At 52.7% G+C, this 15,313-nt stretch overlaps 1 protein-coding gene across 1 annotated transcript in view; it reads left to right on the forward strand.

The window, feature by feature from the left end:
* Positions 1 to 14,920, forward strand: part of KLF13 (KLF transcription factor 13) — a 36,561-nt gene extending 21,641 nt beyond the window's left edge. Inside the window, exon 2 of the mRNA XM_037510105.1 lies at positions 14,631 to 14,920. Within this exon, the coding sequence (XP_037366002.1) occupies positions 14,631 to 14,920 (290 nt within the window). The remainder of the gene's footprint in view (positions 1 to 14,630) is intronic.
* The last annotated feature ends 393 nt before the right edge of the window (positions 14,921 to 15,313 follow it).

The following is a 15,313-nucleotide window of genomic DNA, read 5'->3' on the forward strand; positions in this document are numbered from 1 at the left end:
CCCCAAACAAGCAAGGCTGTGTTCTTCGCCATTCGTGTTATAGCCAAGAAGTGTTGGTTTATTACTCAGAAATAAGCTGCTGGAGCGATGGCAAAATGTGGGTGAAGTGGGTTTTTGATAATTTGTTTTCTGAACTAGAGTCACTCGGTCTTCTTAGCCACTTCTTGGCTGTGACAGTTTTCTCAGACTTTGTTTTCCTGCCCTGGAAGGTTTTGAGGTGTGCTGGCCAGGTGTTGTGTAGAATGTTCGTCAGTTTGCATTTGTGTGATTTTTTTTCCCGGTTAGGCTGGGTTTATGGCTTTTGGGGAAAAGTCCCACAGAGCTGACGTGTCCTTCTCTCACGTCCCCTCGTGGGAGGACATGGCCCGTGATTCGTGCTGCTACCTGGCATCTCTGCAGGTGGGCTTCGGTGTCCCTTTGCATGCCCCCACCATTTTGGATTTGGGGAACATTTCCTTACTTTCTGCTATGACGAAAAGGCTTGAGGCTCCTCTTGTATTTTTCCTGTTCTGGTCCTACCCAGTTCTCTAAGGATCACTGGGTCCTTTGATTGGAAAATGGTCTTTAGAATGTAAGACTTGGTGCGAGATGGGGTGTCGCTGCTTGTAGCCTACCTGAGCGGACAGAGCTCTGTCTGTGTCCCAGCCTGTTTGCTCACGCCCGCCTGAAGCCTTCTTCTCTCTGCTCTGTGCATACTGAGCTAAGCTGGGGTCCACACTGCTGGTTCCCGAGCAGGGGCAGCCCCTCTAGACCGCCCCACCTCTCGTGGCTGCTCTGTTCCCTCCCTCGCCCACCATCCTCAGAGCCGTCACCTGTTTGTTCAGCTCCAGTGAGCACTGAGGCGGTTTCGGAGTTGTTTACCCACTCACGAGAATCTAGAACAGCGCTGAAGTTCAGTTCCTTTTGTCTACAGTCTCTCGGTTTCCGGTCAGACACCCTTATCCCTAGTTACTCAGATCAGCTCCCCCCCTCCCCCTTCCAAGCAGCCATGTCACACATCTGTAATACTGGGAGAGTCTGGTAGAGTCTGCCTTCCAGCCTGGGGTACCCCCACCTTCCTTCTCATCTTTAGCATTTGTGTACATGAAAGTGCACTCTTGGCAACACACATTTCTGTGGGTCTTGACAAGCAGTCTTTTCTCCACCACCCCAGTACCAGGCAGAACAATTCCATTGCACCCCAAACTCCCCGTTGTGGTCAACTCCCCATTGTGGTCAACCACTCCCTGCTCCCCTAACCCTTCCAATCCTGGTAATGTTTTCTGTCCTTAGCTTTGCCTTAGAAGAATGTTGTAGGAAGGAAATCACCAATAGGTAGCTCCTGGGTCTGGCTGCTTTGACTTAGCAGAATACATGTACGCTTCGCCGGGACGGAGTGTGGGAATCAAGAGCGCCTTCCTTTTTAATCATTTGTGCAGACTGTCACTGTAGGGGCACATCACAGCTTGTCCACTCACCTGTGGCAAACGCTTTCTTCCAGTTTTGATGATTTGAATAAAGCTGCTGCATGTTGGGGGTTGTATGTGACATCAGTCCTGTTCCTGTGGTGAGAGCCTAGGAGGGCCGTGCCGGGGTGTGTCATGAGTCTGTTAAACTGTATGAGATGCTGCCAGATTGTGTTACAGACTCTGCCACATTGCATTCTCACAGGCAATGCTCAAGCATTCACTTGCAACCCCAGCATTCAGTATTGTTAGTTTGGGACTCCAGTCATCCTCCGAGCGTGCGGCCCCAGCTCAGTGGTGCTCTGCGTTCTGTGATGACACATGAGCACCTTCGTGCACAGTCGCTTGCCATCGCGTCTTCTGTGGGTCCTTCCTTGAGATTTAAGAGAGTCTTACATATTCTGGATAGGAGTTGCCTTACGTGAAGAACATTTTTATCAGGCGAGTAAATCTCCATCTGTAACCGTGGAATCCAAACTCAGGTTCTTGCTGTCACTCATGCCCTTGGTGTGTCAGAAAATCTCGGAAAAAGCCAACTGAAATGTCAGTCGTGGTGAGGGCTGGGCGTGCAGTTGGGGTCACAGATTCCTAGAACAGGGATGTCGATGGCCGTGCGGGAAGCACGCCTTTCAAGATTGCAACAGGAAGAAGGGGGGGTGGAGAACTGGACACGACAACTCTGCTCAGTTTGGGAAAGTGCACCTGACTTCCCGTGAGGCAGTTAGTGACAAGACTGTGAGAACAGAGAGAAAAGAAATGGAATCGTCTGCTCTTGGGCTCAGCTCACGAGTGACTCATAGCGATCCACCACCTGGAGGAGGACCCTCGACTGTGGCAGTCCAGGGTCACTATCCTGTGCCAGTCCTGCAGGGTGAGAGCTGATATAACTCTCCCTGCATGGCCCTTCAGGAGAAATAAGGGGTGTCTGTGTGTGCCTGGGGGGCGGGGAGATACCTCGATGGCAGAAACCACTGGTATTTTATTATTGCTCTTGTAAAAGGGACCTTGGGAACGGAAATTTTCAAATGTGTTTTGTATCCCTTAGCAAAAGGGGGAAAACACCTTTGTGAAATTCCTGGCATGTGGTTCTCTGACCTGTGCAGGCACTCGTGCACGCCATGTGTGTAAATTAGTGCTACTCCTTTGTCAGGGACCGAGATCATGGGTTCTATGGAAGCAGGCCCAGCTAGAGAGCTGGAGTTGGGGTGAGCCTGTTATCATTTCATAATAGGAGTTTGTAGTGCACATGTCTGTGTATGTATGCAGCTTTGCACTCTTTCTGACTGCAGAAAGAATTCAGTTGAAAAGGGTAGCATTCAGGAGGACAAGGGTGCATGAACCCCTCTTCCCAAGATAAGACTGCTTCCTGCCTGCAGTAGTAGCTCTGCAACATGTGTACTTCCTGTGTGCCTTTGGGCAGTGGGCTTGGCCCCTCAATGGTCTGTTCTCTTGCTGGGCCTGTGGGAATGGGGCTGCTCATTAGTGGGCCCCTGTCAGTGGGTTATGATGACTGCAGCCTCCATGCTCATCCTCCTCGTGACTTAACCCAAAGCTCGTTTCAGTGACCTTGGGGGTCTGGTCTGGAGGAGAGCATGGAATGGCGTAGAGAAGAAGCAGGCTGGAGGGGCAGGCAGAGTATGAGGAGGAAGGGACAGGCAAGGAGAAGTGTGGGCAGCTAGGCCTGTGACAGGGAAGGGCTGGCCTTTGTCTGCTGAGCCCTGCAGGCCCTCTGGGCACGCTCTTTCCCACCCATCAGGATGGCCACCTGTCTTTCTGCTGGGCAGGTGCAGAGAGGGCTGGTGGTGAGGGGTGGACCCTCCTCCCCAACATGTCTGTGCACGCCTGAACAGAACTCAGGTTTCCTGAGGGACCAGGCCTCAGCTCACTACCCCATCAGTATATTCTCTGCAAGTTGGTTTTGGGGAACCAACTGGTTTCTCCAAAAGACAGCACGCATCAATCCTCAGCTCCATGTGACCAGGCTGGCCAGCAACCTGGGGCAGGTGGGAGGGTCATTGTCCTGGGCTACTGCAGGAAGGGCCCTGGGAATGTGCTGGCTCCTCCCAGCTGTCTGCAACAGACCCTTCTAGAAAAGATAGGTCAGCAACTGACTTTTTTCTTTTTACATCCACTCCCTCAAACACCAAGACATTTTAGGACTACAGTAAAGTGACATCTTCTGTTTTATTTGCTTGTAAAGTCAACCCTGAGAAGTAGATTGCTTTGTTATGTTCTGTTTGAGACCTTGTGCTGCTTCTTGTACCTGGAGCCAGCCAGGTCGAGGTGCCAGGCTTGGTGGAAGGGCACCTCCCAGCATGCCCCTAGCCAGGACCCACTGAGCCCCATTGTTGAGTGTGCTGCCTGCCTCAGCTTTCTTCAGCAGGCCCCTAGCTCCTTCCAGTGTAGCTCTTCCTGCTGAGGAACTGGGACTGCCTGCCCAGGACCCAGTGGATCGTCAGGCAGGGAACCCCCTTCCCTGAGGAGCTGGGGGCCCTGGGGTGCAGAGGGTGCGACTTGATGGTTCTTGTGGGTTGCCTCTCAAGAGGCCTCTTGAGATGGGGCACTGGCCTCTACTGTCCTCTTCAGCTCTTACCTCCTGGGGCATTCATGGCTGAGGTCAGCTTGGGCAGCTCCCCAGCAGTTCCTGTTCCATGGGGAGAGTCATGAGAATGTCTTCTGGGTGACCTCGACACTCTGAGACCCGGCCATTGTGGGTGTGTGGCTTGGTGGGGTCACTTTGACTTTCCAACTTCATTCCTATTTCTCAGATGGGTTTCGTCTTGACCCCTGTCATCACCTCTTGGGGTTGGTAACAGAAGATGGTGCTGTAAGAAATGAAGGCCCACGCAGCCACCGGTGAAGTTACGCGCTGGCTGTTGTCTCTGCTGGGGAGACCCTGCCTGCCCCCGGAGTGTCTGAAGCCAGGCCAGGATGAGGAAATGAAGACTGGGGAGGAGTGGCCCAGGAAGCGGAAGTGGGCAGAATGGCCGCCAAAGGCTTCGCCGAGAGGGGCCCCCCTTCGTGTGCCCAGAAAACGGGTGGGAGGGGTGGTGTGGGTGTGGGGTCTTCATGGGCGCACAGCAGATGGCAGCAGGGAGGGAGTCATTTTCTCTATGCTGTGCCCTCCACCAGGGTCCCTGACTGACCTTGGAAAGCTTTGTTCCTTTGGGGAGGGGAGGGGAGGTGCGGGCTGCTCAGGTCGCTGTGGGCTTGTCCGTGTCTGGGAGCAGCTTGGCTCCTCTGCGTGTCTCTCTGGACCTCCCTGTGTGGCCGCCAGTGACTGGTGCCACCCCAGACGTCACAGCCCAGCACGGGCTGCCAGAGGCTTTTCTGTACTGTGCCGCCTACCAACCCTCCCTCCCCCCCACGCCCTGGCTCTGCCTTCCTTTCTTTTGATTTTTTTTGTCCAAGAGAAAACCCTCTCCCAGAAGCCTGCACAGCCCCCTGCCCGCCATGGCCACCTCCTCACCAGTACCTGGCAGAGGGAACGGATTCTCCTGCCTTGAACTTGGGTCTGTGTCCTGACAGCTGGGTGCATTCGCCTGGGTAGCAAGTGGGGAGGAAGGGCTGGCAGCCAGCACCTGCCCTGTCCGTCCACTCCGGCTGGTTTTCAGCAGACAGTCGTGTGAGGGTGGAGACAGTGACATTTATGACAGGAGCGTGGTATTCAGGAGCCTGGAGGGGCCTCTGGCGCACGGTTACAAGCCTGGTCTGCTGCTGTTGAAATGCCTCACTGCTGTCTCGTAAGTCAGGAGCCGTCTGTCAAAGTGCTTATCAGGGAGTGCCCTCCAACAAAACCTTTTGCTGCATGACCAGCCCCGGGGCTCCTGAACCCTGGAGTCCTGCTCTGGGAACACCTTCTAGAAATGTAGATTGGCCACTTGTTATTTTACTTTCTCACTGCAAGAAGCTCTCCAGGTCCCTACAACATCCTGAGTAGAATCATTTTAAGGGACCAGATTAGGAAGCTACAAAGAGTGTCAAACAACATTCAATGCCTGTTTTTGTATTGGCATGATTGTGGCGCCAGGCTTTCCTAGTTTGCCAGGGGTGATTTTTTTTAGCCTTTTGAATTAGGTTAATGTATTTGTGTGTTTCAAGATTCAAGACCTGTAAGTAGTTTTCCAAGGAAAATTCTCCCAATTCCTCTTGCCCTCCATCCGCCCAGACCTCTGCCCCTAGGTGGTCTGTGTTCTGAATGTCTTCTGATCCTCCAGCAGATCTGCACACACCAGCAAATACGCAGACACACTCACTATTTATCCCACCATCTCCTGCATTTTGCAGGAAGCCTGGCTTCCCTCACTCAACAGTATTGCTTAAGAGACCTTCCTGTCTCAGCAGAGAAAACTCACGCTGTTTCTTTTCATCATAGTCTGTTATGTGGGTGCTCCATAATTTGTATCACGGGTCCCAGTGGAAGGGCACGAATTGTCAGGCTTTTGTTACATCACATAGTCAAGCACACATCCCATTTCGTAAATGTACGGGTGTGTTTGGGTAGGTTCTCAGAAATTGAGTTGTGAGGTCAAAGGTAAGCACGTTTGAAATTTTGATAGGTATCACCAAGCCACCTGCCTAGGGCAATTTTTGCTTCTATCAGCAGTGTGAGGGGCTGTCTTGCAGCCTGGCCACCTGGAGAAGCAAAAAGTAACTCTGGGGGTGGGGTATGGTTGCCTTGGGTCCTTTTTGTATCCTGTTGGGTGAGGGGGAGCATCTTTTTTTTTTTAAATCTTTTTAAAGATTTATTTATTTAGGGCGGTTGAATGCAGCGCTATGAAGCTGTCTGCAGCCTCTGCAGTGCGGATTCGATCCCAGCCGGCCGGCGAGGAACCCACATGGCGAGGCAGACCTCTCCTGTCTTGCCCACTGCTCCCCTCAGCAGTGTATTTCAGTCTGTCTGCCTGTTCTGTTCCCCCTGTCTCTGGTGAATCCTCTCACCCTCCCGCTCGTCTGACCTGTATCCTGGTTCTTTTATTTGTGAATAAATAAATCTTAAAAAAAAAAAGTATCACATTAAAAAAAAGACTTATTTATTTATGCATACAAGAACTGGGATACAGGCCAGAGGTGGAGGGTGGTGAGAGGATTCACCAGAGACAGAGTGGGGAGCAGAACAGGCAGATTGACTGAAGTACACTGCTGAGGGGAGCAGCGGGCGAGTCAGGAGAGGTCTGCTGCGCCATGTGGGTTGCTCCCTGGCCAGGGATTAAACTCGTGCTGCAAGGGCTGCGGACAGCTTCACCAATTGTGTCTTAACCCCTTGCGCCATCAGGGAGGTCCAGGGGGAGCATCTTTGCTGCTCTTAGAGTCACTTGTATTGCCCTTTTATGGGCGGTCAGTTGTAGCCTCTGCTCAGGTGTCTGTTGGGTGTTGCTTTTGCCTTCTACCTTCTGGGAGTCTTTCTGTATGGCGGCAAGCCTTTGTGATCAGAGCTGAAACCGTTCTTCTCTCCATTTGTCATTTCTCTTTTGCCTTTGCTTATGGGGACTCTGTCCAGAGAGAAGTGTTTCATATTTTGGTGGTCAAATACATCAGTCTTTCTGTTTATGATATCTATATATTGATTCATAGAAAAAAACTTATGTCCCATTTTCCCTAGGACATGTCATTTTTCTTTCACTTTCAACCCTTTGACCCATTGAGAATTTATCCTAGTGAAACATGGGCCTTGGTGTCTTGCCAGGTGTAACCTAGTTTTCCTAAGGCATTTCTGGATCCTCTGCCCTCATCCCGAGATGTCACTTTATGCTAAACACAGTTCCCGCTGTCTTGGGGTCTAGTTCTGGCATTTCTGCTCTGTTCCACTGGCCAGTTATCAGCTTCTGTGACAGTGTGTTGTGACCATCTGGTGGTCTAGTCCCCCAACGCAATACTTCTTTTTCAGAGTAGTGTATTTTTATTTTTCGGTAGGAATTTTTGGACCAGTGATCCTACTCCAAAACAAAGCAAAGCAACAACAGAAATGCCTGTTTTAACAACACGCTCGCCTCCATTGTAAGCACGGAGACACACATGTCTGCAGAAGGTGGCTTTTCTGGCAGGCACCACCTCCCTCCGTCTCCTGCCAGCTCTGGCATGTGCAGGAGCACACAGTGTAGCTCAGCGACACTCACACCCACGACAGCAACGCCGACCCGAGAGCTCCTGACAGAGCCCGCCGGCTGCCTGGTGTGGGCTTTAAACCTGCAGTCAGTACGGCCCTGTGCCACAGGCTGGCACTCACGCACCCACTGCCAGGAGCCTCACCAGTGATAGCAGCTGATCTGCGGTCATGTGTGTTCTCACTTAACCCTCACTGAGAAACAGGCAAGATGACACCCTTGAGGCCTCCCATGAACGAATCGGGGCCTGGGGTGAGGGGCTGGTGCTGATCACTGCAGGACTGAGTCCTAGGCCGAAAGGGTCCCGTAGGGCTCTCCTCACCTATACAGTGGTGGGTGGAGCTTCTGACCTGGACTTCCCAGGAGACGGGTCTGTTCCAGGTGGGTCTACAAACCTCCATCAATTTTGGTGACCAGTAGAGTGGCAGCCAGATGGCCTCAGAGAGAAAGTAGGGAAGGCCACCATAGAGGGCAGGGTCTTCTGCTGCCTTCAAGCTGTAGTCCTGGATTTCTCTTGGAGGCTGGCAGATGGGGGTCCTAATAGCTGCTGGCTCAGCACACAGTGGGAGCAGGCCTCTTGGACTGAGGGACATGGCAGACTGGGTGCAACTGGCAGCAGCCCCATGCCCGTGGCCACAGAGCAGAGCTCTCTGTTGATAAACAGTGGCTCAGGAGCTGGTGGCATATAGCTGGGGACTGGGCATAGAGGCCAGAGCACTGAGAAGCTGTTTTGGGAACAGCCTCTTGCATGTCTTGTGTCTCCTCCCATGTGTTGTCACCCTTTGACAGACACCCCTGGGGCTTCCTTACGCCCACTGAAGCCCACTCTTGTGATCCAGGGTGCCCTGTTAAGTTGATGGCTCCTTCTGCCTTTGTCTCTTTGGAGCCGGGGCACGCAAAGCAAGGGTACCCAGTGAGGGGGATAGTTAGGGACGGGGGGGGGGGCATGCAGTGAGATGGGCTGTCAGAGAGGTAGTCCCCACTTCCTTCCACCAAGGAGCTCTTAGCCTGCTACCCAGAGCACTGGTGCTGCCAGCCTGAGTGAAAAGACCCAGCAGGAGACAGACACAAAAAGCCCTGGTCTGCAAGTACAGCTCTCCCTCCACTCCCACCCCCAGACAGAAAAAATCTGCTGTGGTGGATTGTGCAGGTGCTTTTGGAGCCAGGAAGCCCACTCACCTGCTGGGGACTGGCAGTTTGGCCAAGGCTGGCTGGAGGAGATAACTGGGAGCTTGCCCTTTGGACAGGAGGGCAGAGCTGGGGGGGAGCCACCCAGCAAGCCTGAGCTGCGTCCACCGGGGCTGCAACGAGTACCCTCATGAGCCTGCTGCGCTTGCAGGCCAGGCTGCGGCCATGGTGGCCTGCGCAGGTGGGCTGAGGGCTCAGTGAGAGGACACCCCGCCTGCGCTCAAGCCCCGGCGGGCCTCTCTCTCCAGCCTTGCCTCTCGGCCTCTTGCAGGGAACACACCGTTCCCGCCCGCCCGGCCTGCGGCTTGGGCAAGAGGCTCGTGTGGGACGCTGTGTTCCCTGATAAGATGAGGCAATCCCTCTCGGCTGCCTCTCTGCGGCGCCAGGGAACATTTATGTAACTGCTGCCTGGCCCCCCAGCTCCTGCCTCACTGCACCCCTGCCCCATGCCCCTAACTCCCTGCCTTGCTGTATGCCCCCACCCTGTGTCCCCTTAGCTACCACCTCTCTGCACGCCCATCCTGCACCCTGCCCACACACCTGACTGCCCACCTCACTGTGCGCCTCTGCCCTGCACCCCTGCCTTGTAGGCCAACTACCTGCCTCACTGCTTGCCCCTACCCCAGCCCCCAACTACCTGCCTCACTGTGCGCCCCTGCTGGCCTGCTGGTGTCTCTTCACCTCCCTCACCACACCCCTGCCGGAAGCACCGCGCTGGCTCTCACTCCACCCCGGCAGCTGAGTTCCCTCTCCATGCACCCTCCCTTCGCACCCCGAGTTATCTTCCTCACTGGGTGTCCCTGTGCTCCAGCCACCTCCCTCACTGCACACCCGCCCCAACTATCAACTGTCTCTCTCATTGGGCACCCCCACTCCACATGCCCCTACTGCAAGCTCCCCCTAGTGCTGGAAACCTGCCCCCCCACCGCAGGTCCAGACATGTGTGCCAGCAGTCCAAGCTGTATGCCCAGCGCCTTCTGTTACCCTCTGTCAGGCACCGCAGGGGTGTGTGGGTGGGGTGGTACCACCCCAGCAAGGCCTGGCCCCTCCCCCAGCTTCTGATTTCCCAACCCCCACATAGTTCCCCAGCCTTCCCCAGCTTCCCTCCTGTGTGCCAGTTCCCTGCAAGACCTCAGCTCTGATGCTTTCTCCCTCCCTCCCCCACCCCAAATTCCTCTAGTTCCAGGATGCCCTATGGCCCTCCCATCTTCAGAAAGTGGGGGTGCCAGTGTCTGTTCCGGCTGTTCCCAGACTTAGGCTTAGGATGCTGCCGGGGAGTTCTGGGATCAGGGATCAGGTTTCCTTCCTGAGATGGACACTGTCTCCTGCACTAGGCTGAGAGCTCCTGGTGGCGGCCTGTGCTGCTGCTTCTCCCTGCCACATGCCAGCAAGGTGGCAGATGTAGAATTTGAACCCAGTGAGAAGGAAACACAGGTGTGTTTAGTCCAGTGGACCAGCTCCCTCCAGGGCTTAGACCTGCTGGGTCCTGGGTGCATCCCCGTGCTCTCGCTCAGCCCAACCATACCATCTGGGGTCAGTCCCTACAGCAGCAGTTTGCAAAGAGAGGCCCAGGGACACCTGCACGCATCCAGACCCTTCCATCAGACTATGAGGTCAAAACTGTTTTCTTAACAGTATTGTTATTTGTCCTTTATTCTCTCAAAAGAATACAGTGGATTATTTGAGAAGCTACTGATGTGTGATGACGTCATCCCTCTGACAGCTACTGGAATGTGTGCTTGAATTTAAGCTTTTTTCAGCTTTAATTTCGAATAAGATTGATATCCAGGGGCATCACCCACAGGATCAAAAGCTCTTTGGGTTCCACACGAAGAGTGTGAGGCGCACTGTCCTGGAGGATTCCGTCCTCTGTCCCCCGGCCGTGGCTGCCTTTCCCTAACCTGCTCCCCATGTCCCTGGCTCCTCTCAGCCTCCTTGAATGTCATCACACTCAGAAGCCAGCCCCGCCAGAGCCTGGTGTGAGTCCTCGCCAGAGTGAATCATAACTGCTAAATGTTTTATCCTTGTTTGTGGACCAGTTTATTGGCGGTCTCCCCTTCTAGAACAGAGCAGGGAGGATCCTTTCTGTCTGTCTGCCTGTCTGTCTGCATCACCACCATGTCCCCAGGGCCAGGCATCAGGTGTGTGTTCTATGAAAGCGTCAAGCTGCTATGCCCAGACAGGCCAAGTGTCCGTGATAGCCGGTGGCAGTCTGGGCTGGCCCCCTCCCTCACTCCAGGCCGCCGTCACCCACACCTCGTCCTGTCGATCGCTGCAGATCTTGGTGGCCCTGACATCACCTCACGTGCCTCACAGAGTTGCAGACAGAAGCCCCCAACAAGGGCCCAGGATTCTTGGGCAGCAGGGCAGAATCTGCATTTGGCTGGCTCCCTGACTAGCTCAACTCTGAGAAAACCGAGTGACACGAACAGTGGATGAGATCCACGTCCCTTTCAGGAGGGAGTGTGGTGTGTGCCAAGGACTGCTTGCGTTTGACCCCGCAGAACCACCCTGTGGGCCCCACTGTGAAGATGGGCGGTGTGTTCATTTCCTGGGGCTCCTGAAACGGACGCCGCAAACTGGGTGTCGCAAACGGAAAAGTCTTTTCTCTCCGTTTTGGAGGACAGAAGTCTGAAATCAGGGTGCTGGCAGATTTACTTCCCTCTAGAGGTTCTGAGGGAATCTGTCCCAGGCTTCTCTTTATTCTCTTTATTGGCTTACAGACCGTCCCTCCGATCTCTGCGCTGTCACCACGTGGCTTCTCTGTTCTTGCTCCTTTTCTTTTCTCACAGTCCTTACCATATTTCTGTTTGCAAAGACCCTTTTCCCAAATAAGGTCCCATCCGCAGGTTCCAGGGATCAGGAGTTGGATGTACCTTTGGGGGCGCGAACAGACACTATTCACCCCGCCACAAGCAATGTGGCCCTTGTCTGAGGCCACGCCATGGAGCCTCACCTGTTGGACACCGTATGCCAAGTTCTTGAGCACAGTGCCCGGTTGCATGAAATGAGGTGGCTGTGCTTAAGCCGGACCTCTCCAAGCATTTCATGACAACGTGGGCTGGGAATCTTCTCGTATGTAGTCAACATGTGGTGTGTCTCAACCTTTTTGATTGAGGCTAGAATTTTAAAGAATTATATTTACATAATCCATTTTATTATTATCAAAGAAATAAACATTTGATTTTTAAAAAAAGATGTATAACATGGAAAAGCTTACAATTAAAAGCAGACTCTTCCCACACCAACCCTACTCCTCAGGGACCAATACTGGTCTAACTTTGATTGTCTTAGTGGTTATACCAGAAATTAATTATATAATTTTGTTGCCATTCCTTAATTTATCAAATTAGCTACTATCTGTTAACTCTCTGCCATGCACTTTAAGGGTTTACCTCCTTATTCCTGTCTCCCCCTTCCTGAATTGATGGATATATTCTTATTGTAGCTCTTTCGTTGATTATCTGTATATCTTTTACCTTATTTAGATATTTCCTTCGAGTAGGTTAGGGTGCCTACCTTTCCATTAAATATATAGTCTCTGCTGAGGCCATGAAGTGGGATTGTATGGGTTTTGTCTATAAGATTGATTCTAAATACTGACAGCTTGGGCTGGGGTTTATATCACCGCGACTATAAATACTTCCGTATACAGGAACTGTGCTGGGGTTACCTTCCCTTTTATATCATGGAGTTGTTCTGAAGGATAAATAGTATAACATACTGTAAACCCCTCTGGATTACTCATCATCGTGGGACATTTTAGTTTGCTTCAAACTTGTGCCACAAATTTCTTGCTTGTCTTTTTATTTTCCCTGAAGTTTCTAATTGCCTCTCTTTTTTTCTTTTAATCAAATAGTGTGCGCCTTCACTATGTCCTGAAGTTTACTCAGCCTCCTGATACTCCCTCTGCCTCACGGAAACCTCTTTTTTCTTGGAACTATCCTCCTGTGAGTCTTGGCCACTAAGTCCTGGTCAGCTGCAGTGGCCCCCAGGCTTCTGCCTTGCTTTTGTCCTGAACTGCCCCGTTATTATTCACTCACTCCCCTGACTTCTTGGTTTACTCTCATCTTTTTTTTTTGCTTGAGTGTGACAGGTAGACTTAGAAGACCTTGTATCTCTGTCTTCCAGCACCAATGTGACTTGTGAGAAATCTGGCATTTGTCCCACCCTCATGGATGACCTGTTACTTGTTTCTCCCTCTGTATTAAGTTTTGTGATCTTCTCTTTTTACTCAGTCTTCTGACATTGCAGAAATTCCCCAGCAGGGCCCTTTACTCACTACCCTGCCCACTTCTGTGCCAACCCTTTCCTTGTTTGTTTCCTGTTTTCTTCTTTCTCTACCCTGACAGATATAGCCCTATTGGTTCCTTTGTGATTTTCTCTCTTCCATTTTTCTTTTCACTTGGTACCTCCTATTCATTAGATGTTGCACCTGCAGGGAATGGTTCCCTGAAGCTCCTCTGTTAACTGTTGGGTTTGGGAAACAGTAGTCTGTTCTCCTATTTGTTTTTGAACAAACCCCTCCCCCCAACATAAAGTCAATATAAATAGTAAATAGCCACACACAGCCCCAAATGTCAGCATTACTAGGAGACAGAACACTGCGACGTACACACATTTTCTAGAGCCATTTTTTGTTTCTGTTTTTCTGGACTGTGTCCTTGGCTATTATATTCCCCGCCTTTTTGAAATTTTTGTTTGGGCAATGCTTCTCTCAAATTTTAAACACTATTAAGTTCTCAGAACTTCCTTTCTATGGAACTCTGTTTGTTTTATGCATAAAATTCTGTCTGAAATGTCTCTGGAAACACTAACTAGAATTTTTAGGTTAACATTCTCTTCTGTTTCCTGGCTTCACTCTTCTTCCTCTGGAGTCAGTGTTTTTGTTACTCTTGGCCTTACTTTTTCATACTGCTGGTTTTTCTTGGCCATCCAGCCATCCTTGGGTGTCTTTTATATTTCAGGTTGATGGCCTCATTTGGGGTGAGTGGTGTGGGTTTCCTCTGGCATAGGTGGTTCAGATTCCAGGAGGACTGGCTCTCTGCCTTCTGACCTGAGAGGGAGAGGCAAAGGGGAGCGTTGGAGCAGGAGGGTGGCTGTGTGGCCACCCCTAGTGCCAGAAGAGCTGCATTCTGGGATGCCAGAATCCCCTGCTGGGGCTTCCCAAGTAGTTACTGCCTTTTTTTTTGTAATTTAGATTTTGCCTGTGCAAAAGCTGGCCTGTCCCAAACTGTGAGCACGGGGTGGGAGGAAGGTGCTGATAAAACTGACCTTCCTTAACTCCCTCTGACTGGGTACTCTGGGCAGCCACCCTGCAAGGGTCTGCAGGTAGCCGCTGCAGTCTCCTGCCCTGTTGGCTGTTCCTTTTGGCCTTGTTGGAACTTCTCCGAGACAAAGGACAAAGTGGGAGCCTACCTCACTGAAGCAGACATCTTGGTCATAGACTCCAAAGGCCTGGAAATTGCTCCATCTGACCTGTCCTATCAGAAATGAGACTGAGCAGGGTTTGAGTGGTGGCAGGGTGCTCGGGTTGGGGGATTGTCTCTGCGCCCTGCTGGGGCTCAGAGCTCTGGACTGTGGCTTCCATGGGGCCAGCATGGGGTGCCCGGACTCTTGCAAGCATGTGAACCCACACTGGATCCTCCACCCTTTCTTCCTGGCTCTTATTACTAGAGCCAGAGACCCGGCTGTGTTACTCAGGGCTGTTGTACCCCAGATGCTGCTGATTTGTCCTGGATGTCAGCTTCCATCTTGCCTGTGCCCTGATGGTTATGTGGCAGAGGCTGAGGAGGTGTGGCATGGGCAAGGGGTGGGGGCGGCAGGTATCAGGCCCTGCCCTGGGGTCCGGGAGTGGCAGCGCTGACACTGACCCCCTGCCCTGTCTCTGCAGGTGAGAGGCCCTTCGCCTGCAGCTGGCAGGACTGCAACAAGAAGTTCGCGCGTTCCGACGAGCTGGCGCGGCACTACCGCACGCACACCGGGGAGAAGAAGTTCAGCTGCCCCATCTGCGAGAAGCGCTTCATGCGCAGCGACCACCTGACCAAGCACGCCCGCCGTCATGCCAACTTCCACCCGGGCATGCTGCAGCGGCGCAGCGGGGGCTCGCGGACCGGCTCGCTCAGCGACTACAGCCGCTCCGACGCCAGCAGCCCCACCATCAGCCCGGCCAGCTCGCCCTGAGCGCCCCGCGCCGGCCGGGGGCTTGGCCCTGCCAGGTGGCTCAGGCCCGCCCGCCCCCGGCCCGCCCCGGCCGGCCCAGGACCCCGACTACAGCCATGAGCAGACGCGCTCTCCCCCTCTGCGATGTCTCGTCCTTTTGTAATAAGTAAGAAGAGAGAGGACTTTTTGAAATCAACAACCACAACGAAAACCCAATTTTCTTCACCTCAGGTGTCAAAGTAAATTTGTAAAAAAAAAAAACAAAACAAAAACAAAAAAATTTCGAAAAATACCATCCACAGATTGCACAAGGGACATCCCCACGGAGGTGAGATTCAGCGGTGTTGACCCCCCTTTCTCAGGGATGGACATGTTCCACAAGGTCAGTGAGGACACCCCTTCCTGCCGCCTTAC

Source organism: Talpa occidentalis, unplaced genomic scaffold (genome assembly GCF_014898055.3).
Source record: "Talpa occidentalis isolate TD23 unplaced genomic scaffold, MPIMG_talOcc4v2.1 talOcc4.14, whole genome shotgun sequence".
NCBI lineage: Eukaryota > Metazoa > Chordata > Mammalia > Eulipotyphla > Talpidae > Talpa > Talpa occidentalis.